At 41.9% G+C, this 22,770-nt stretch overlaps 1 protein-coding gene across 2 annotated transcripts in view; it reads left to right on the forward strand.

Moving 5' to 3' along the window:
- The window catches only part of gmds (GDP-mannose 4,6-dehydratase), a 204,337-nt gene that overhangs the window by 96,136 nt on the left and 85,431 nt on the right, over nucleotides 1–22,770 (forward strand). For both annotated transcript variants that reach the window (XM_079680043.1, XM_079680042.1), the window contains exon 7: nucleotides 2,559–2,686. In XM_079680043.1, coding sequence (XP_079536169.1) covers nucleotides 2,559–2,686 — 128 coding nt within the window. The remainder of the gene's footprint in view (nucleotides 1–2,558; nucleotides 2,687–22,770) is intronic.

The following is a 22,770-nucleotide window of genomic DNA, read 5'->3' on the forward strand; positions in this document are numbered from 1 at the left end:
CGATCTGGGTTCTTGTTACATTTAAGTGCCCTACTGGGTCCTAATAAAGAATATATTTTACAGAGCCGCAATTAATGACAATTGGATAATTGTTCAATCTCTGATTATTTATGCTGAATCTTTAAAGCCAACAATGTAAAAAACGATATTAAAAATGAACTGTCTATCAGAAATTTTCAAACCAACGAAATAACGTGCTTTCAGACTAACAATCCAAAAATCCCAAATAATGTATTTACAATGACAGAAATCAAATCGTATGGAACACAAAAGAGAACAAACATTGCTTATTGCAAAAAGAATGCGTTCAATAGAACTTACTCATGTTACAATTTGTATAGTAGTAAGCACTGACATTTAAGAGGATAACACATCACATGTTGAAATCTTTGCCTTTTTAAAGACATAATTAGTTATTTAAAAAGCATTCCAGCAAGCGGAAGCTGAGCAAACTGAGACTTTAAGTCCTAAAAATACTTTTTTTTCAACTCCCATACTGCAACATATCATCTTATCATTGGACTTCCCTAACATGGTTGAAATCCCCTTGTTAGAACTGCTATCCCTAAGATTGTAATGCAGACTCTCATTAAAAAGTCCAAGTGAAAATAACCCTGGTGGTTTTCTTGAGAAAGTTGTTTCGCAGAAAACATTATTCAACTTTTTGGCTCAGTATAGTATTCATTCTACATGACTAGTTAACTGATGTTAATGTGTAAAATCTGTGGAGTTCCCCTTTTAAAATAGTTGTCGATTAAGTGACTGTCCATTGACCAATTGCTTAATTGTTTGAGCACCCATTATATGAAGTGTGAATGATGTTAGTTCATGTGTGTGCAGCTGCATGGCATGGTGTATTGCTGCCTGAGTGAAAGGCTGACAATCACGGATGTGTCAGTGTCAGATGAATAATTGTTGCTTAACATTTGACTGTAGTTAGCAAGAGCAATGGTGCCTGCCAGAACAAATGACCTGCCAGGTTAAAGAAAGGGCCCGAGGGCCAGATGAGACAATCATGCAAATACAGGACAAGTCTGACATCGGAGGGGGTTTCCATCCAAAATTAATCTACGCTTCATAAACACATGCTATTTCCTAATTAAGGTGTCAACAGTTCCAATTCACTGTTTTCTGAATAATAGAACGATTTGGAGATTGGACTTAATTTAGAATCCAGAAAAAGTCTAAAGACTATCTACCTATAGCCTTATTTAAACTTTATTAACTCCAACTCAACATGGCCACAAAGCAGCGTTGACAAGAGGGCCATGTGCCCTGCTACCAACACACAACATGCTGTGTTTTCTCAAGTAAGCGTGTCTAACCTTCTCTGGTCTGTTTTAGCTCAGTCTGCCCAGGGCTGTTGCTTTCCTATGAAATAATTACTACAAATTTGGTGCATTCGCATGATTGGGTTTATGGGATTTTCCTGTGTCTAAATGGAGGCTCTGCTCCATGTCAGGGCAACAGTGATACAGTGTCAAGAGAGAGCCGGGGTATTATGGACTGGATTGGCGCAGAGCTAAAAGGCAACATTCATCTCAGGCACGATGAGTTTGAAAAAAACATGTATGAGCTCCTAAGAAGTCTCGAAAAAAAGGTTCACGCAAGGTTGTGGGAGATTTATATACAGCAGAGATGTTGTTTGGGCTAAAAATAGCCAACTCTTTGATGAACGCTTCAAGCTTTCCTTTGAAATGACATATTCCCACATATCTGCCATTTTGAACACAAGGCAGAAGACCCTAGCCAGGGATAAGCCCCTCAAGCCATAATAAGCGGTTTCAACTAAGACAGTGGCAGTATTAGACATGACACCCTGATATTTAGTGTTGATTTCCACCAGCTTAATATGTGCTTGGTTTGGAGAACTGATCCATTTATTCGCAGGCCTGTTGCAGGAAAAGAGAACATAACACCGGCACTAAGTGTCCCGCCAAAACACCCAAAAGCTTCTCGAAACCTTCTAGTGGCACAGAAATATTCATTACAGGCCCATTTGTTTTCCAACATATATTATATCGCCACGTGGAACACCGCTAGGCGATCTAGCAGATGAAGTGTGTCAATTCAGTGATTCTGGAGTGGACCCTGCTCCGGCTGAGCCAGGGTGGTCCTGTTTGGTTGTCATTTTTCTTTGGCACTTCCATGTTGCTTTTTTTGGTGTAGACCGACTGATGCTCTGAGGTTTATCTTGGCGTCCAGCCCAGATTTGACACTGAAACAGTGAATTACAGAGGAAAATGAGAGAGAAGGAATCTAAAAGGATCTAGTGGCTGTAATGTGAGGTGGTAAAGAATTGATTTGACTCTGGCTAAAGAGCAGTTGGAGCAGTAGTAGCGGTTTAGACATCTGTATGTGTGCGTGTGGTGAAAGAGTTTGGTAGTGATCTCCTAACTCCATCTTCCATGCAAAGACCTAATTTTCACTTATCTGCTCTTTGTCTCTGTGTTTGTATGTGTTGGATCGAGATAAACCTCAGTAATATATATATCCCGTGTAAACTGTGATTGAATTCAGAAGATGCTAACATAGCATTTTTAATGTATGTGTTTCAGGTTCAAACTTTGTGACGCGTAAGATCAGCCGTTCTGTGGCAAAGATTCACCTCGGCCAACTGGAGTGCTTCTGCCTGGGCAACCTGGACTCCAAGAGGGACTGGGGCCACGCCAAAGACTATGTGGAGGTAAAACACACACGATCATAACCACACACCAGCCCAAAGAAATAGACAGACCATGAGTGCACCGCTTCAGGGTTGAACAGGGTTCAAATGTGAACATAGCATTAACAGGGCATGTTTTCCCAGATCGCTTTTGGCCGAAATATGCGATCTGCATGAAGCCTCCTATGATTCTCTGCCAAAAAAGAAACAGATAGAGAAAGAAAGGGGGAGCGAGAGAAGAAAAGAGAGGGCTTCATGCTGTGAGGCCACGGACTGCACTCTGGTTTCCCACAACTCACCCATGTCCCAGATCCCTTCAGGCCCCCATCATCTTTTTCCCCTAACGCCCGCAGAAAAAAGAAAGATATTAAAGGGAACGCCGCGTCCTGGGGACGATGACAGAAATATAGTGTTTGTGTTAACGTAATGGTGCCAGCAGCAAGCAGGGAATGGAGTGTGGAGATGAAACGAAACAGTGGGGTCGCAACGTCCAGGAGCAGACGGAGCTGTGTTTCTGAATGTGTGTAGGGAAGCGCACATTCCTATGTGTGTGTGATACGTTAAGGTTTGAGCACGTGTGTGTGGCTGTTGAGATGAAAGACTCAACGGGGTTGCCATGTCTGACAGCAGACCCCGCACAGTGGACCGTGTTTTTATTAGGAGGTGATGGTGGCAGGGGTGGCGGGGGGCGCTCTTTGAGATGGGAGCAGGGGTGAGAAGGTTACGGCGGCGAACTTGGGTTTGACTGCAGATCGCAGTGTGGGGTCTCTGCATCAGTGCAGGGCGGTGGTGGATCACGCCGTGAAGGCGGGTCACAGAGGCGTCAGCGAAGCAGTCACTGCCTGATACGGGAAGACCTCTGATCAATCATATCCGATCATAACCACAATGAATAATATTTGCCTCGTGGTTGGAAGTCGGACTTGAATTGTATTCACTAAAATGGCACCACAATAAGTCTGTTGCTTTTGAAAAATAATCGCTTTGTGTAATAATATTTTACAGTCCAACACATGGACAAAATAAAGGATGATGCACTATATGTCATAATATATGAAGGTCAACCAAACAGGCCACCACTTCTAAGTTGACTAACCGTTAAGTGAAACATCAATGAAAGGTTGTCATAAAGAGATTCAAATTCCCAGTAAATGCATGGCTCACCCACCTGAGATGATAGTGTGTCTGTAGGATTTTACTTATTGAACGTACAAAAATGATTTTACAAGGGAAAACTGAAAGAAAAAGAGACCTAGAGTTTTAAGTTGTGAGAGTCTGAGCTGTCCCACATGGTGATCCGTTGCTACAGTAAATGCCTGTACAGTATTGGCTCTGAGTGGTAAGTTGCAAATGTACTTTGTATAGTGCTTTTCCAGCCTTCGGATTAGGGAATACCCTACAATGAGTGCAAATAATTTGAAACCCTGTAGCAACCAAGTTTTTTCTTTGATTAAAAAGAAAGGCTACAAACAAATCACGAGAATGAATGAAACTGAAACTATTAATATATACCGTACTGCTGCCTTTACTTTCCCTCTAGTTTTTATCTCTCCTCCATACCTGCCAGTAGGCTAATAGTAAGCGTAAAATAGTAATAGATGTTTGCTTTGAGAAATATTGAGGTTGTCATAAAATCAACATTCAAACTGTATATTTACAGTTAGTAATAAAAACTTCCAGTGCCTCTGCCCACTTGGCTACTATGTTTGTACGTCTGGTTGTTTGGTCACATTCAGCATCCAGCATCCGGTTATATTTGTCTGACTGACCAATTGTGTACTTACATGTTGTGTGAGCAACCCTGTTGCCTGTTTTCCGTATTTATGTGTGTGTGTGTGCACCCGCCTGTCCTGGGCACCCTGGCTTGAGACGCCCCAGGTTTCCTGTGGGAATGGCAGACATTCCAGTTCTGGTGAATCAGGCACCTCCTCACTGTGCGTCTCCAGTTTCGTAAGAGCGGATTTCGGGGAAGCCAAACAGAAGCCCTAGGTGCTGAGGGGAACTGATTTGGAAGAAGGGGGAGAAGATGAAGGCAGGAGGGAAACAGACGCGTGTTTGTGGGAAGTTTGTACATTAAGCATAAATGAACCATCCCTCTCGCTGAAAGTGGACCCCACCCTGCAGACCATCAAAGGCCACGACTGTCACCACCACCCTCTCCCTCCGTCTCACTTCCAAATATCCGTCCGGCCAGCGTCAGCACTGTGTTACCATGGCGAAACCAAACAACTTGCAATTTGTAAACAGAACCATGTGTGTCTGCTTTAGGCTGACAACTGCTTTTCCTCCCTGCCTCCCTCTCTCCCGCTCCCTCTCCTCACCCCACCCAGGACAGGGAAATTGCTTGTAATTGACTGTGGATGGATTGTGGGTGGCAGGAGGGGCGTGCTGTGTGTCTGCTCTAACGACGTCTGAAGGCGTGCGGCTGGCTGGGCATCGTCTCTGCCGGGTATCGGGTGTCTGAGACCTGAAGCTGCCCGGCTACTCTCAATGGAGTCCTTCTATTATTATGTTATTATGGAATAGATGCCGGGAGCTTAGGTATAAAATCGCCAGATAAATTAATTTAAATCCCCCTGATCTCAATTTCCTTAAAAGGGGTTAAGCTCTGGACTTTTCCAGTTTGGTGATGGGGTTTGAGACATTTGGCTGTCCCTTTTTTCCCTTTTGACTGTGGTTTTCTGGGATTTGGTGATACAGAAAATATTTCTGAATCAAGCCATGTCAAGGAGAATCCCTCAATCACTCGCTAGAGACTACCAGAGAAGATAGAGATGTAGGAGTAGTCCTCCCTCCTCCATCCTCTTAGCCTCTGCCCTCGCCCTGAGTTGGCCAATGGTGGGCACAGCTATTTCGACCCCCCTTCCCACACACCACCTCCTCCTCCTATGTCTGCAGAGAGCCATTTCCTGTGCAGAGAACAGGGTTGGCTGGGAGGGAGCAGGAGCAGGCGTCGGCCTGGTGTTTTTGGCCCTCTCTCTTCCCCCAGGCTCCATCCTGCCTCACTTTCTCTCTATTTGTCTGTTTCCTCTCCCGCCTTTTTTATAATTCTCCATGTTCCTCCCACCACTTAACCTTTTACTCTTTGATGTTTCATCCTCCTGAAAAGCTGCGTCTCTCGACCAGTGCTCCATCAAACTGTCGCTCCTTGTCGTCCGGCCCTCGCTGGGTGAGCATTTACCACCCAGTTACCAGATATTTCCCTCTGACATCTAATAACCGGCTCTTATTTTTCCCCTGACTGGAATTGGTGTTGCTGTTCTCGCTTGCTGGAAGGGGCAGAAACTGTTGCCAGATGAGATGTGGCTGACCCGCTGACACACAGTCCTGAAAACTCGCTCTCGTCTTGTTCTCATATTTATTTTCAAAATATAATTACTTGTGAAATTCTGGGCATTGGTAGGCGTCTCCTTGCAGTCTTCAGGTGTGTGTGTGGCGGTAGCTGTCTGATTCCTGGCATTGTCTGAAGGCAGCAAGGTGACAGGACAGCCCTGATGGTGTAATTTTTCACCCCCTTTATTTTTCTTATCCCCTTTTTTTTTCTCTTTACTGCTGCAGCTGCCTCTCTGTGCAGTAATGGTTACAGATGAGGCTAATTAGCCAATCAGAGCGCAGATCAGGGCCAATCACAGATGATTGATGAGAGCGCAGGGCCATTCATCACATGTTTTTGGCCTTGGAGGTGATGGCAGGGGCAGGCTTCAGGACTTGGTACAGTACACTAGACATGAACGTCTACATTTAGAACAGACAGCATAAGCGCCTCACTATCTTTCTTAGTCCTTTTGACAAGGTGTTAGACGTGGTGGATGCTGGATAAAAGGCTGTGGAGATCAGATATTTTCTTTTAATGGGAGTGTTTTAGCTTGACAGACATTATGTTTTTACATGGCTCTTTGCTAGTTAAAAAAAACGGATCAGAGATTTGAAGTTCATGGGAACTTAACAACTCCAAGTCTTCTATTTATTTGGAAATAAGGGGAAAAAAGCAGAGCTGATATTACTTGCTAAAAAGGCCCTAACTAAAGATTGTGTCAATTATATTGAAAAAGGAATACCCACTTAATATATAAAATGTGAGAAAGAGAACATTTTCTGGAACACTTGTTAGCCAAGTGGTTAGAGTAGAGGCCATGTAACTCCAACATCAGAGGTTCAATTCTAGCATAAGGACCTGTTTTGCGTGTCATACCCCTCTCTTCCTCTTCCCCATTTCAGAATCAGAAATCCTTTTATTTTTCCTGAAACAGGGAATGCATGGTATTACAACAGAAAACGTACAGTGCAGATAAATGTAAAAGGAGTAGACTTACATATAATATATTAAAAAGTAGGAACATGTTAAAGTAGGAACATTAATAAGAGAACACAATAAGTAAAAACGTATAATTTCTTCACTGACCTATATCTCTGGCAAATGAATAGACATGGTGACTTCTTCAAATATCTTGTTTGGTCAGACCAACCATCTAAAACCAAAGGTATTCAGTTTATAACTGTTGAAGATCCTGGGAACCAGCATATCTATACATGGGAGTAACTGGATTAGAGAACTTGCCTAAACCAAACAAATTTGATTATGAAAATTGTGACTAATTGTTGCAGCTCCAATTAAGAAATTCAAAAGCTACTGAACTAACCACGCACAACATAGGCTAAATATGTTTAACTGATCACACTTATACAACAGATATCATGTCAGATGGGGATTTTATGCGTCTAGTTTGGGCTCTTGTTTTACAGTTGGGAAAAGCTACCTTGTATACCATTTGATTTCATCAATAATGGAGAGCTGTCTTTTGCATTTTGGCATTGAAACTTGTGAAGGCACTTCGCTGTGTTGTAGAGGGCGCTGTACCCTTGCTTGGTGTGTGTGTGTGTGTGTGTGTGTGTGTGTGTGTGTGTGTGTGTGTGTGTGTGTGTGTGTGTGTGTGTGTGTGTGTGTGTGTGTGTGTGTGTGTGTGTCACATGCCTGGATCTTTACAGTGGTTCAGGGAGCTGATAAATACCTTTGACCGCTCTGTAAGGTTTAATAAACACAGCTGGAGTAGTAAAGAGCTAAAATGGGAGCTAATAGGGTAGAGGAGAGGGCGCATTAGGTTTTATCACCAAAAACCTCCTGACTACAACTAAACTCCACCACTGATGGCCCAACACACCCATGCTGACATTATCATAAAGTCCTGTGTGTGTGTGTGTGCACATTCTCATGGAGTGTAGATCATCTAAGAGAGGCACTGTCAGTTGCTACCATCCTGTTGACAGCATCCCACACAAGCTGTGTGTGTGTGTGTGTGTGTGTGTGTGTGTGTGTGTGTGTGTGTGTGTGTGTGTGTGTGTGTGTGTGTGTGTGTGTGTGTGTGTGTGTGTGTGTGTGTGTGTGTGTGTGTGTGTGTGTGTGTGTGTGTGTGTGTGTGTGTGTGTGTGTGTGTGTGTGTGTGTGTGTGTGTGTGTGTGTGTGTGTGTGTGTGTGTGTGTTGCGGGTGAAATTCGACCCATGGCCTTTTCAGCAGCTTAGTAAACTGGGGTTTGCCCCCCTGTGGCTCAGAGCAATAAAAGCTTACTGAACCTACAGCAACCTCATGCGCGTGCACACACACACACACACTTGTATATTTACACCTACTAGACCCTCCAGAAAAACACGGGCAAAAATCCTTGATTATGCGGGCTAAAATCCTTGATTATGCGATTAAACATGCGGGGTTTTTATGCGGTGAAATTGCGGGAAGTTGCAAAATATGTGGAAAGTTGCGAAAAAGAATAGATTTTTTTAAAATATTGGGCTGTCTTATTTATTCTCTCTCATACACAACCTGCCACTAACGTTAAACCCCTTTCCTATTCAATTAAACACATTCAATTTGTATTTATTGTAAAAGCAATGGGGCTATTTTAAACACACACACACACACACACACACACACACACACACACACACACACACACACACACACACACACACACACACACACACACCTCCGCCTCATTCTGTTTTCATTTACTCGTTCGTTATCTGACCAGCTTCAATCTTGTAGGCTACTCACTTCGTTTCTTGTAGCCCTCGAAAGGGTTTTGGAGGTTGATGCCTCGGTGAACATGAGTTGTTTGGCTTTCTTGTCCGCAGCAGCAGAAAGCATTGTCGAATGTTTGAATGAATCAAAGTGGGTCGTCACCGTCAATTTTCTCTAAGACGTATGCTCCAACACACAGTTGCACGGGGTGCAGAATAGTTTCCCCCCACCTTCGTGAAAGACATCGGGGTACTTCTTTGCCTGGTCTTTAGCAGACATTTTCGTCGTGTGAGTTCCACACGTTCCCTCTACGGTGTTGTTTACCTTCTGTGATGCGCGAGCTGATGACGTCACGTCGTCATCATCATCACTACTTCCTGTCAAGACGAGTTAACTTTTTTTTTTCTCGACTTTGTGTGGAAAAATGCGGGGATTATGCAGACTTTTGATAAATATGCGGCCTTTTAAAAATCTGCGCCATTTTGCTGATTATGCGGTAAATTCTGCGATCGCGTTTTTCTGGAGGGTCTAACCTACAGTACAGCGCATCATGACATAACAAAAACATAAAGGACTTATATCTGATCCAAGGTCTGAATACTTTAATTGGTCCATGGAGCCTTTAAAGGATGTCATTTTTAAATATGGGCTCAACCAAAGACATTTCTTACAGTATCATGCAGAGGTGGGAGTAACGGCCCGTCCACACTACAGCTTCAAAAAAAGCTTGCCAGCGGGCGTGTCTGAAGCTCGACCAACAACCAATCACATGAATCTCCCACCCCTGACACACAAGCAGCGGTTTGATTGGCTAGAGCTTGTACTGGCATATGATTTGATTGGCTGATGCTTCCACCGAAAGCTTCAGAAGCTTCAAAAGTTGAACATTGCTCAACTTTTGCTTCCTGAAAAGCCAGGAAAGCTCCGCTCTGCTACCCACAATTCAGTTCGGCGAAAAGCGAGGCAACGTGACATCACCCCATTCAAAGTGAATGGGCAGACGCGTTGGAAACCGTTTTTGAAGCTGTCGAAGCTGTAGTGTGGACGGGCCGTAAGTCCCACATGTGCAAGTCATGAGCAAGTCTCAAGTCTTGACCTACGAGTATCAAGCAAGTCCCAAGTCACTGTGGTGAGAGTCAAGCAAGTCAATTCAAGTCATTGCTCAGGTCAAGCAAGTCAAGTCAAGTCATACGAAATTCTGATGAATAAGCCCAGTTTCCGCATTTAAATCAGTTAAAAGACAGTGGTTATGAAAATGGATTCAACCCACACTATGATCTTCATTACATACACAGTTAATCATTTGAAATCTAATTTAGACCGATGACAATCATATTAGATTCATATTAACCCCAGAACTGTAGAAAATATAGCTAGGACTCAAAAAGTCTGTTCAAAAAGGCAGAATTCCAGGTAAGAAAATCATATATGGCATTTGCCATTACACATATTTAATTAAAATGTCTGTTAAAACTAGAACCGCCAACACCTAAATCGATATCATTTTCAAACCATTTAATTTGTTCCTCTTCATAATTTCCTTATAAACTAAGTAGGACGATTTAAAACTCAGTTCATGGTTAATTTAGAAATGGCTTCAGTTTATCATCATAACAGGCCAAAAAGTTCAGATTCATGTTACAATAAATCAAGGAATGATGCACTTCTACAAACAAAAACAACATAATTAAAACATTTAAACAAACTATTAAAGTAGATGAACTACATTATTCAAAAGTTTCCAGTAACTTCTGATAATAACACAGGGGAAATAAACCAGGCATCTCTTTTCCTCTCTCTCTCTCTCTCTCTCTCTCTCTCTCTCTCTCTCTCTCTCTCTCTCTCTCTCTTTATGCTGCAGACCCCGCATACCGCTGTTCTCTTCTTATTAGCGTCATCGACAAAATAATCCTTGAGTCCAAATTTAACTATTTTTGGAGTAAAGCTAGCCGCTGCCATGTTAACTGACACTCCTGCCGTCTAGTGGGTTGCCAGGTTTGCGCGCATGGCGTTATAATCACTTTTTTCAAAAAAACTAAACGTAATATCCCACTACAAAAACAAACGCAAATATTTAATTTTAAACAGTCAAGTCCTTTCAAGTCATCTGTCTCAAGCTTAAGTCAAGTCTCAAGTCATGAATACCAAGTCCAAGTCAAGTCTTTTATCAATATTAGTCAAGCAAGTCTCAAGTCAAAAGATATGCGAGTCAAGTCATGTGACTCGAGTCCCCACCTCTGGTATCAAGTATCAACAGTAATTAATTGTATTTTTTGGATTTGGAGTGCCAATAGATCCTCTTGCAAGAAGGACAGTAGAAAAAACATCAGAAAAATCCAGAGGACATTATAAAGGAATTATTTGGTGTTTTTTCTCCCTAATTGAAAGTGTCTCTTGTGAATTGTAGTTACTTTTTTCAAAGCTTATTAGCTATGTTTTTTTGTTTACATTGTTGGTAGATGGAATGATTTTGCACAAGCATATAACAGTAATGTTTTTATTGTAAAGAAACAATTATTTGGGATAACGTTCAGTTTTCATCTAAACATAATACTTTACTAAACCCTTTTTTGAGCTAAAATGTCTTGAAAGATTTAAACTGCAATGTGTGCTTATTCAACTGTTCATGGTAACTTTCGTGTCAATCAGTAAATCACTTAATTTGTCTCTTTTAATTCTACTTTTGCATATTTGAATGTAAGCACACACATATGGCTTGATTTTCTGCTTTGACACTCAGTTGAGTTTTTGTTGATCTAGTCATGACAAACAAAGGGGGGTTGCACTTGGACAACCGCACAGTAAAGATGCGTAGGAGGTCTGTCGATAAGAATAATGAATTGGGTGAGAGACTAGGAAAGGATCTCCTCTGTTGCCCCATCTCTGTTCAGATTCTAAATCATCGAACATGAGGTGACCGTGGCATCGTACCAAAGTCATACAGCAGAGATACGGAGAATTTTCACAGTCCAGATAATCCGAGCTGAGGGAAGATAAATGGAGGAAGGTTGTGTATAAGTGACTCCCTCTCGCTGCTCTAACAATAGAGGAAGAGATAACACACAGATCCATGACAGCACAGACTCTAGGGTTTTGTAAAGGGGCCACAGTAGGGTTTAAAGCTTTACAGACTGAAACCCGACCCAGAAGTGTCCTCAATATTGGGGTGAGATTCAGGGGTTTTTCAGGGAACAGCTTTCTTGTTTTCCCCTCAGTTCTCGTCCTTTTTTTCCTCCCTACCACTTCGGTTTCTTCCTAGTCAGCTTTAAGCCGTAAAGCACTTGTTTGTGAGAATTGATCAAAGGTAAAATTGGCAAGGACATGAGGAGTTTTATATGAATACAATCTGTTTCTATATCGATGAAACCAGAGCTCTTTAAATAATCTTCGAAACAAAGGAGGACTGTAATTATTAGCTGTTACATCAGCATTTCTTGCCAAGGCGAAACCCCAGTTTGTTTTTTTTCTTTTATATTTTGCATGCTTCACCTCTTCACAACTCAACCTTCTGCTGTCCATGGACAAGATGAGTTGATAAAGGATGGATTAATCCTAGAGACACTGGAAAAATACATCTAATGGACAGATCATTAATTGGGACCATATGAAAGATAACAAATTGCAATATGACGTTTGCTCTTTTTAAACAATCCACTTTGAGAATTATCATTGAAAATATATTTGAGAAATTCCCATTTCAAGTTGAGAATGAACTTTTAATATACATTTTCGAGCCAACAGTGAGTCTTTGATGTGCCTGCGAAAAACAAAAAGTGGTAATACAATCTCTCAAGCAAGATTGTGCAAGCTCAAGAAATGCAACTAAATGGATTTCTTCTCTAATCTTTTTCTTGTTGGTTAAACCAGATGTTGTTTTTCTGTCCTCCAATCGCTCTTTTGTGTTTTGGTTCTCATTCTTCTCTCAAATGTCTCTGAATTATTATTTAGTTTGAAGTGCTTCACAACTCTATACACAATCTTATTGTTCAGTGTTTGTGATCTTGTTCACTTACCATCCCAAAAATGACGCGACGAGCACTCATTATCCCACTTATTCAGCATTAGGCCGTGAAGATGATTACATTTGACACATGTAATAGCTATATTTTCCTGTTTCAAGGCTGTTTCACCCCATAAAGAATTGGAAGTCAAGAACCTATAAAAATACCGTAAAAAAAAAAGTCTTCCCTCTCCAGTTAAGGAACGACTTTTGGAAGTTCTAATGCAAACGTATGTCAGAATTAATACTTTTTTACAGCGGTATTGATCGTGAGTGCAAATCATGTTCAAATGATTGGCACCAAACATCTTCAGTGCACTTAAGATAGGCATGCCAATGACTCTTTCTGCCTGATGGAGTGCAAAATACCTGGGTGGTGTATGTTTTTACCTTTTTAAATAGAGAGGGTATGTCCAGCTGGACGCCTTTGATGGCTGTGGTATGAGGATTGTCTTTCTCTTTTCTTTTTTGAATGAGAGTACAAAGTCCTTTGTGTTGGAAAGAACGTTTTGGACCCGTTAGAACCTACTTTGCAGTACTCCCTGTATTTTATTTATTGCCTTAATATAAGGAATATGTCTTTATAATAGCGAAAATAAGAGCAATTCATGCGATACTGAGATTTAATGGTACTACAAGAATATTCTGTATTTTTTTCCAAGTTTGTATCGTGTGTGTGTGTGTGTGTGTGTGTTTTATGTGTGTGTGCTCCGGAGGCAGCAGCCGCAGCTGGCCGTCTCTCTCAATGTGACAGGCCTAAGCTCTCTCCTGCTGGGTTGAGGATGAAAGCAGATGCTCTCCTTCTTCTTCTTCTCCAGATCTGTTTTTCTCTCCTTTTTCTCCTCGCCGCTGTGTGTAACCAGAGTCCTCAGCTTTCTTATGAAGCCCGTAGGATAGTTTGCACCCCGGAGTCCTGCAGAAAGCAAAGACACAGATACAGAGGCTGACAGGACGATGGTTAGCTAGACAAACTGACATTTTTGTCAATAAAGACACACAGATGTATGAGAGACAAAACATAAGGAAATATGAATTACCCAAATTGTTTTAAACGTGGGAAACTATTTTAAAGGTGCTTCATGTACAAAAATGACACCATAAACCCTGTTGTCTGCTGTCATAAAATGTTTTTAATTCTCCCAATGCCGATTTTAGCTTTGAGTGTATTTGTTTTGAAAACCAAAAAGCGGAAGATGAGGCAACCACAGCAACAAAACTGTGGTTTGTTTCTCTTTTATGGAAATTGGTCCATTATGAAGCTGATATCTCCAAAAACAAACCATTGTTGTTTTTTCTAACTTTGCAAGTAAAAGAGTTTTGGTACTGATACGAACCCCATTTCCCTCCTATTACCCTACTTTGAACTATAAGTATAAGTACAAATATATACATTCTAACATTGACTACTTGATCTAATTGAGGGAATATCTGATAAAAGAATGTGTACCAAAGCCAACAGATGGATTACTAACTTAAGAACACTTCCGTGTAAAGTACCCAACAACAACAATGGTCTAATCCAATATCCAGTAAATATAATCGGAGGCAGCCAGAGACTGCGCAACACTTTTCCCGCCAGGAATGCTTTATTGTTTTAAACACGCTCACTGATTTAACAGCGCTGTATTTCTGTGGCTTATTTCAGTTGTCTTGATTTAAAACAGGAAACAAAGGCCATAGAGTTTATTGTCCTGCGGTTTAGTGCTGCGTTTGACAGGTTTGTGTGGGTGTAGGGTGAAAACACACACACACACACACACACACACACACACACACACACACACACACACACACACACACACACACACACACACACACACACACACACACACACACACACACACACACACACACACACACACACACACACAGCACTAGAGTCATACCTCCCACCTGGTCGGGGAACAGAGCAGGATTGGAGGAGCAGGGAAATTGATGGGCTGATGGCTCCAGAGGGGGTAGGTGGTGGGGGTCTCGGCACCCTGCTGGGGGTTTAACGGGTCGGGGCAGGAGGGAGGGTGTCAGCTGGTGGGGGAGAGTGGGTAGTGGTGAAAGAGGGGACAATTTAGGGCAGAAAGAGTCTATTGACTTCCCAAAATATTTGTAAAGTAATAACTTTACATTTCAAGACAGCTTCTGTCCTCCATGTAGCGCCTGCATGTATTTAAATGCTACTCAGCAAAATATAAATGAACACTTGAACATTTCCTTCAAATTCAATCATTGTGATATATTTCGTTAAAGTAATTAATAATAACAGTTTTTTATGAAAATGTTAGGCATTATTAATCATCCAAAATCAATATTTTATTATCAAGACAATTCAAATACTTTTTTCTAAAAGCTCAATGTTCTTATTCTTTCTTGAATCTCTCCATCAACATATGCTATATTCATCTTTCGTTCATTCTATAACTTTTATTCAGTTTTGTATCTCTGGTTTTCCTAATACCTAATATATTAATACTTCATCAAATATGATTTTCTATAAAACCAGTTTCTTGAAAGTTTGATGTTAGAGTGAACAGAGTTAGGGTTTGGTTTAGATTACTCATCATTCTTGGCCATTTTCAACGCTTTGTACATATTTCAGTTCATACCAAGTATTGATTGGATACCTAGCCTCAAGGCAACTGAGCTTTATTGAATCTAATTGATTTGCCGTGAACAGAAAGACAGTAACAGTAGGTGGAGGACCCACAGCTGCTCTGTGAAGCGGAGAACCTCCCTGATTTGGGAGCACAAGTGTTAGAGGCACCCTAATGCAATAATCCCTCCGTGTGTGTGTGTGTGTGTGTGTGTGTGTGTGTGTGTGTGTGTACTTGTGTGTTTGTTCTAAAGAAAATGCTGAGCTTCAGGGAGTATCAGGGAGTGAAGTGAAGCCTTCAGTGGTCCATCGGACAGGACTGATGTAGTAGAGGGATGTTTAGAGCAGACAGGGTGGGGGTCAGCGTATTTTAATTGTGCGAGGAGTCTGGCCGGCTCTTTGGGACTGGAATGTGTGTGACCTTCTCTCCCGCTCCTTCACACTCCCTTCACTCGCTCTCCGTGTGTCTCTCGCTCCGTCAGACAGTCGAGGGGCTCGTGGGAAGATTCCCCGACTAGACTCTGGAGTGTCGAAACGGAGCCAAATATCACAAGAGCTCAGTCACAGTGTCAGCTCTTTTTTACTCTCTCACAGCTCTCTCCCTCTCCATTACATGTGTGTGTGACTGTCTGAACTCTTTTGATACTGTGATAGGGAGTGGGACTAACTTCGATATTACCAGAAATCTCCCATCATGCACATCTGAAAAGTCATTGTTTGCATCTGTTGTGTGATTTTTGTTTCGTGCTTTAGGAACAAAGGCTCATCTCGGGTGTCAGATTTACCACAGAAACCTTTATTAAGATAATCTAAAGTTGTTTAAATAAACTTTTAAACAAACTTAAAGGTGGGGTATGTAATTTATTTCAGATACACTTTTTGTTATATTCCATGGAATGCTCTTAACGTCCCGATAGCAATGAATATATTAAATGCTTTGACAAAAAATACATTAAAAAAATTAATCTGTGGAAGCCGTAGTACTGTAAAAAGCACGACCAATCATTTTAGCCGGCCCGGCTAAAATAACTGGATGGCCTACCTGCCTGTCAGCCTTCAATCTGTGCACAAACTTATCTCGTGCCCTCATTGGTCATGTGCGCGTTCGTGTGTGTTGGAGGAGGGGCTCTGTAAGGAAGTCTGAAGGAAGAGGCAGATTTTTTCCGGTATTGTACTTTCACATTCTAGCGCACTTGAGCTGGTTTCTCCAAAATTACATACCCCACCTTTAAAAGACAGCACTTTAATATAGCTTGTCGGCTTTTGCTCCCCAAATATATTTGAATAAAAATTGCGAAAGATTTCTAATTTGAAAAATAAACATCACTATTTGCACCAACAACAAAAGATGTATTTACATGTAGACCCTAATTTAAATCGACAAAGCTCTGAATTTCACCACTTTAGTCCTCAATTGTGTTGTATTGATAGATTTTTGTATTGATTATACATTCATTTATTAACTTTCACCTGTTATTTTTTAGACCTTAGGCTATTGTTTTCCCCTTTATCTTTTGTATTGTGGTTCCTTTTCCCAAGCTCTTGGTAATTCTACATTAAAATCCCATTTTAAGATTATTGATATCATTATTATAATATATATTTGTACATTTCACCAGTATGACAGACTAAAACTCCATAAGGAAAGAATAATGTGTTGCTCTTCACTGAGTGCTACCTTCCTTTGTAGAACAGCCTCATTTAAAAGCTAATTGTGATTTGTCTACGAGCTGAACACAACTCCAGGTAGAGATATGGAATGTTTTAGATCCATGCATGATGTTCCCGCCAGGCCCACTGAGAGCTTCCTGTAGTCTATTGAGCGTGGCAGAAACAGCATCCCAACCAGTCCACTTCAAACACGCCTGATGGCTTTAATGGAATGGAAACATTTGTTGGGTCACAGCACTGAAAGCCCGTTTTCCCTCATCGCACAACCAAATGGCTTCCTCGTGTTGTCTGTTTTCTATTAGACTTATAGTAGATCCACATTCACGCAGGCTTCCGATATTACACCGGCTGTATGTCCCCGTATGGCACTCAGACAAAACATTTTTTGTTACACTTGTGTAAATTGCAATACTTCGCTGGGCCTGGTCACAACAAGTCACAGTTACAAATACTTAAGATTAAAACACACATGTATATTTTCATATAATTCAGACGAGCTTGAACTTGGGCACATGTACCGCAAGGTAGGAGCCCTTTGTATAATTGGTGAAGAAATGCTGTTGCGAGGTGTCTGCGTGATGGAGGAGGAGAGAACTGACATGGCGTTCAGAGCCACTCTATCCACCACAATGAGGCTTTCACTCCACGCTGCTTGTATTGAACCCTATCCTTGTTAAAACAGCAGCAATGGAGAGCTGTGTATTTGCTTTTAGAAGGTGGGACTTTCTGAGGGAGTGCCAGGGATCTCTTTTTTAATTAAGTGGCACCAGCAATATGAGTGTGTGTGTGTTTGTGTGAGTAATCTGAGGGGGAGGCCCCGACTGTGACCTGCAGTGGTAGCAGAGGTTTGTTTTCATTCTAAACTTGCACCAGAGTTACTCGTTTTGCACCTTATTAGACCTCCGCTTGACCCGGCCGTCACCTCTCGCTGACCCTCCGCTCAATGTCAGCCTTTTTCTTCTCCTTATATGACACCTTTTTTCTTCCAATCCTTTCCCTTTCCCTTTTCTCTACTTGGCTTTCCCTCACTCTCTACGTCTCTTTCTTTGGCACACGTCACAGTCCCCTAGTCAGTTTCCCGTCATACACATGTAGACAAGAGAGCGCACACACTCACTCACTCAATCAAAATGAATGATTGCACATTTGTCCTGACAGTTACTATAAAAAGAGCCACCCACTAAACACTGCAGTCCTCTCATTATATCATTATCAACCGACAGCAGGCAGGCAGCTCTCTCAGTCCAGTCTCCCTCTTTCTCTGTCTTCAACCCTCTCTCCCTCTTGCTGTTTTCATTTATCTGTCTGTTTAGAGAACACGGAAAGGACAGAAGAAGAGCAAGAGTGGAGATGTGGGTGGCGCTGTGCAGGGAGAGGTGGACACATGCGCCGTGGCGTAGGGGAATCCCTACTTGTCCGTGGTGGAGCGGAGGCTCCGTGGCTCCAGAGGGCAGGCCAACTGAAGTGTTTGTTTATGTCTGTGGGCCAGAGGGGAGATACGGTGGCCATGTTCGGCAGCTATATGAAAGGCCCTGAGCGCCCTAACGAGGCATAATTACCGTGCGCGTGTGTTTACGAGATTGTGAGGGAGCGAGGAGGAGAGAGAATGAATAGGCATGTTTCTCCCTCCCTGTGTTTACTCCCCATCTTTTCCAATCTTACGCTTTTCAATAGCTTGCCTCGTTGCTCTCCAAACCAGCACAACCCCTAAGTATAGACCTTTCAGATTGGTGACTGTCATGGCCCGTCATGCTTGTTTTATTCCTTGAGATCCTGGAGCTGCAGACTGCTATGACATGTCTCGGTGTGGGGTAAAGTGGTCTTATGTAGTGGCCATGTGGGAGGATTTAGAAATACACCAGATGTATTTAGAAATCCAGAACAGAATAGATGCTACTGTAAATGAAGTATGTGATTATCTGCTTTTCCCAATTTTACTCATTTGACCTGTGACTAGTGCTCATTTGAACAGATACCTCTACCCATAATAACATGTTACTATAATCTCTCTGTAGATATGAAAATATAATTTCAGCCAACTCATACTCGCTAACCCAGATGCGCTCAAGAATAACACATTTGGCACCTGTTGATTTAACGTTAACACAACTCAGTGGTACACGAATTTGGTCGGAAGCCTTAAAAGTACACAGTTCGTAACCACACCCTACAAATGACTGCCATACATACCAACTCTTTAAGCACTGTTATATTGAACATTCTCCAGAAATGCTTGTTGGACACTATATGGCATTAGATTTAATTTAGAATTCCCCGTTTACTTCCAGAAGACACAGATTAGCTAATTTGTGTATAACTACAAGGTCAAAATTGATCACTTCATTTTATATAGATAATTGAACGGTCCCCTACCTTATCATGCAAAATTCACTTTTTAATGTCTTTATACATAAATATGTGTCCCCTGTGTTTAAGGAGACTCACAAAGTGTCAGAAAATAAAACCCCCTCTATTTTCCTCCGTACACAAATCTCTAAAAACGGGGGTACAACGGGCTGATCCAGATTAGCTGCCGATATGTCGTGATGTCGGAAAGGGGGAGCTTGCTTTTGCTTTATTCAAGTCATTTATATAATATAATATTAAATAATAGCGCATTAAGTGTCTTTGGACTGGTTAAGGTACATCAAGTTATTGCTATGCAGACAATACTTATTAGTGGGATAAATGTAACAACGATTATGGTCTGTAAAGTACTTTTTGCTACTATAATGAAAAGGTGAAATAATACCCATATTAAGTTGAGTAAAACACAGCTGATCACATGACTAAGCACGTTAGCTGAGCTACTGCTTGAGGTCTGCTGCCAGTCATGTCATAAAGGCCTTCGTGGGCCAACCATGACTAGCTCTTAAATGACCTGGAACTGGAAATATGACTGTTTGTATTTACAGTCCATTTAAATCTTTCCACTAGCATTCACACTGTCCAACCACAGAAAACACAAGGCGCTGTGCTGCTGGGCAAACACCAGCCTACGTGTACTGTACGCTTCAGGCACTGAGAGCTCCCTCTGTATGCTTCAGAGTGTGTGTGTGAGAGAGCAGCCCCCGAAATAGCATGCGCCCTTAATTACTGCTGCAAACACAGGTGTGGAAAGCCAGGCCTGCCTCCACCCATATCCCAGACCCACCATCCAGGACACAGCAGCCTGTGTGTTCCTGTTTGGGAGCACAGGAAGTCCAGCATGTCTGTGTGTGTGTGCCTGTCTGTGTACATTTTTGTGAGGAAAGAGAGTGTGCAGATGTGTGTCTTCATCTACGTGTGGTTCAAAGAGTGTGAGTGAATAACTCAGTGAGGTGTGTGTGTGTGTGTGTGTGTGTGTGTGTGTGTGTGTGTGTGTGTGTGTGTGTGTGTGTGTGTGTGTGTGTGTGTGTGTGTGTGTGTGTGTGTGTGTGTGTGTGTGTGTGTGTGTGTGTGTGTGTGTGTGTGTGTGTGTGTGTGTGTGTGTGTGTGTGTGTGTGTGTGTGTGTGTGTGTGTGTGTGTGTGTGTGTGTGTGTGTGTGTGTGTGTGTGACAGAGAGAGTTTGTGTTTGTGTATGAGTGAGTCCAGACCACACCCTTTGAAGTCAGCAGTGCTGTGTGATGGGGTTTTGGGCACGGACACACACCCCTTCACTGGCTGGCTGGAAACCCAATACCCCACATCAATCAGACCTGCCACTCATACATTATTCATATCCCAGACACACACTTTTTTAATCCTTTGACTTGTCATTTTTTCTTTGCCCTTTTATATCTCCTGTTGGCAACAGCAGTAAAATAGGGTGGTTGGTGCCACTGATGGGGGTCTGCCTACATCAGGCCGAGTAGTTACGAACAAAGGTGGGGTTGTGGAGTAGTGACGGGTCTTGGAGTCGTGGAAGTAGCTAAATAGATTCAGAATTGTAGAGGGGAAGAACCACAATATTCCACACATTTCTGACTTAAAAAATAAAAACTTTCCTTGGACAGACATTCTCAGTTAATGACTGCACCTGTCCAAAATACTAATGGGCTAGAGGAGGAAGTCTAATCTAAGAGTTTGGCAGTGCGAGTTGTTGAAAAGATTATAACAGAAATTGTTTAAATAAAAACACTTCGCATTAAAATAATTAGCTTAACTAGTCTTAACAACTAGATAATGTTTTTTCAGTTTCCATAGAGATGACCCAACCATTGAACTGGAGTCAGAACAAAGTCAACATTCAATGCTTACCTTACTGATGACTAAAGGAACTCTAACGTCTGATGAAAGTTGTGATACCCAGTTGAAACACTAGGGTGTACCTTTTTAAAATGTTCTGTTTTCCAAATTAACTTTTTACTACTGTACTTATACTACTTATGTGCATGAAGTATTTTTTTATATATTATAATCGTAATTTTTGGGGCAATCACTTCCTGTTCACAAATGGTTCCCAGCTCAACTATTGGCTTGTTTAACACCCATCTGACCATTTGACTGCTCGTGTTTTCTGACTCACTGGATTTTGTAAATCTTAGTGTCCAAGCAATTACTTTGCTGAGTCTATTTTTATCATGACCAGAACAAAAATTGCCCAAACCATGAAAAACAGGATCTAACATCCAATATACCAGGATTATATTGTAATGTTCTGTTCAGTTTTAGGGCTTAAATAAAGCACATTTTGTATACTGCTATTTAAAAACAACTGTCAGACGCCATGCCTGTTTTTAGTCTGTGGAAAATGGATAGTCCCTGTATGGAAAGCTATCTGTCATCCTCCACCTCTTTCAAAATGATATCCCTCCTACTCTGTGTAAATGTCTCCTTCTCAAGCCTCGGCTGGTATTGTCCCCACTCTCCACAAATCCCAAAATGAGTAGTTTCCAGCCATCGTTTTCTTCTGACGTCCTTGACATGTGTCCTGAAACTCTCCGACCACAGACCAGATTCTCCTTTGTCGTCCGTTGTTCTCCAACATGATTTCAATGCTTGGCAGATTGAAACTGGACCACAGAGGGGCCAGTTGTTGGCCTCCTGCTGTGCTCCAAAAAACGATCCCTGCCAGTAGAAGACAGATGTAGCCAGAGACAGAAAGCGACAGAAGCATCAGCCCTTCCAGACAAGCAGACAGGAGCTGTGAGAAAGAGCTCAGTTGGACATGAGAATTAGCTTTTGTAAACACACAGCGCAGTCAGTGTCATGCTACTGACACCCCTGGGTGTTACATTACCACATCTTCAGAGACACAGTTTGAATTAACAACACAAGGTTTATAAGGGGATTTAAATATTACAAATGCGAAATGTAGACACATGACAAATGTTTGGCTGCGCTGGATAACGCTGCGGTTATTGCATTTTCAGAGCTTGTTTCTATTCATATGAGGTCACTGTTGAATTATTGATTAGGGGAAAAGTGTTAGGTGGGCTTGTTCATCTATTTGTCACAGAGAAAGGGTGTTTCCTGCTTAAACAGCAGCAGATGTCTGCTTCTTCTCTCTCTCGCTGTCTCCATGTCTTTCTCTGTTTAAATCTCAATGCGCTGAAGCCAAATGGAAAGTGACCCTTGGCAGTCAGCAGCGTATTAAACACAGTGGGTCACTGTCGAGAAACATGCTGGCAGCTTTTGCCAAAAACACTCTGGCGAGTTATTCAGACTGCTTTGGCACTATTTTACCGAGCGGTTGTACAAGCTTTGGCAAAGTCGCTATGAGGTACGCCCAAAGTCTGACACAGCAGGGGGAAAGCTGGGGAGTTTTAGACCGACAAAAATATCCATTTTGACAAACGAGCCCAGGCGCCATTTTTTTAAATATATCCTCGACACAGAAACAAAGGACATTGTTGGTGGAGGGATTCAAAT

This window comes from Notothenia rossii (assembly GCF_949606895.1).
Source record: "Notothenia rossii genome assembly, chromosome: 1".
Taxonomy (NCBI): domain Eukaryota; kingdom Metazoa; phylum Chordata; class Actinopteri; order Perciformes; family Nototheniidae; genus Notothenia; species Notothenia rossii.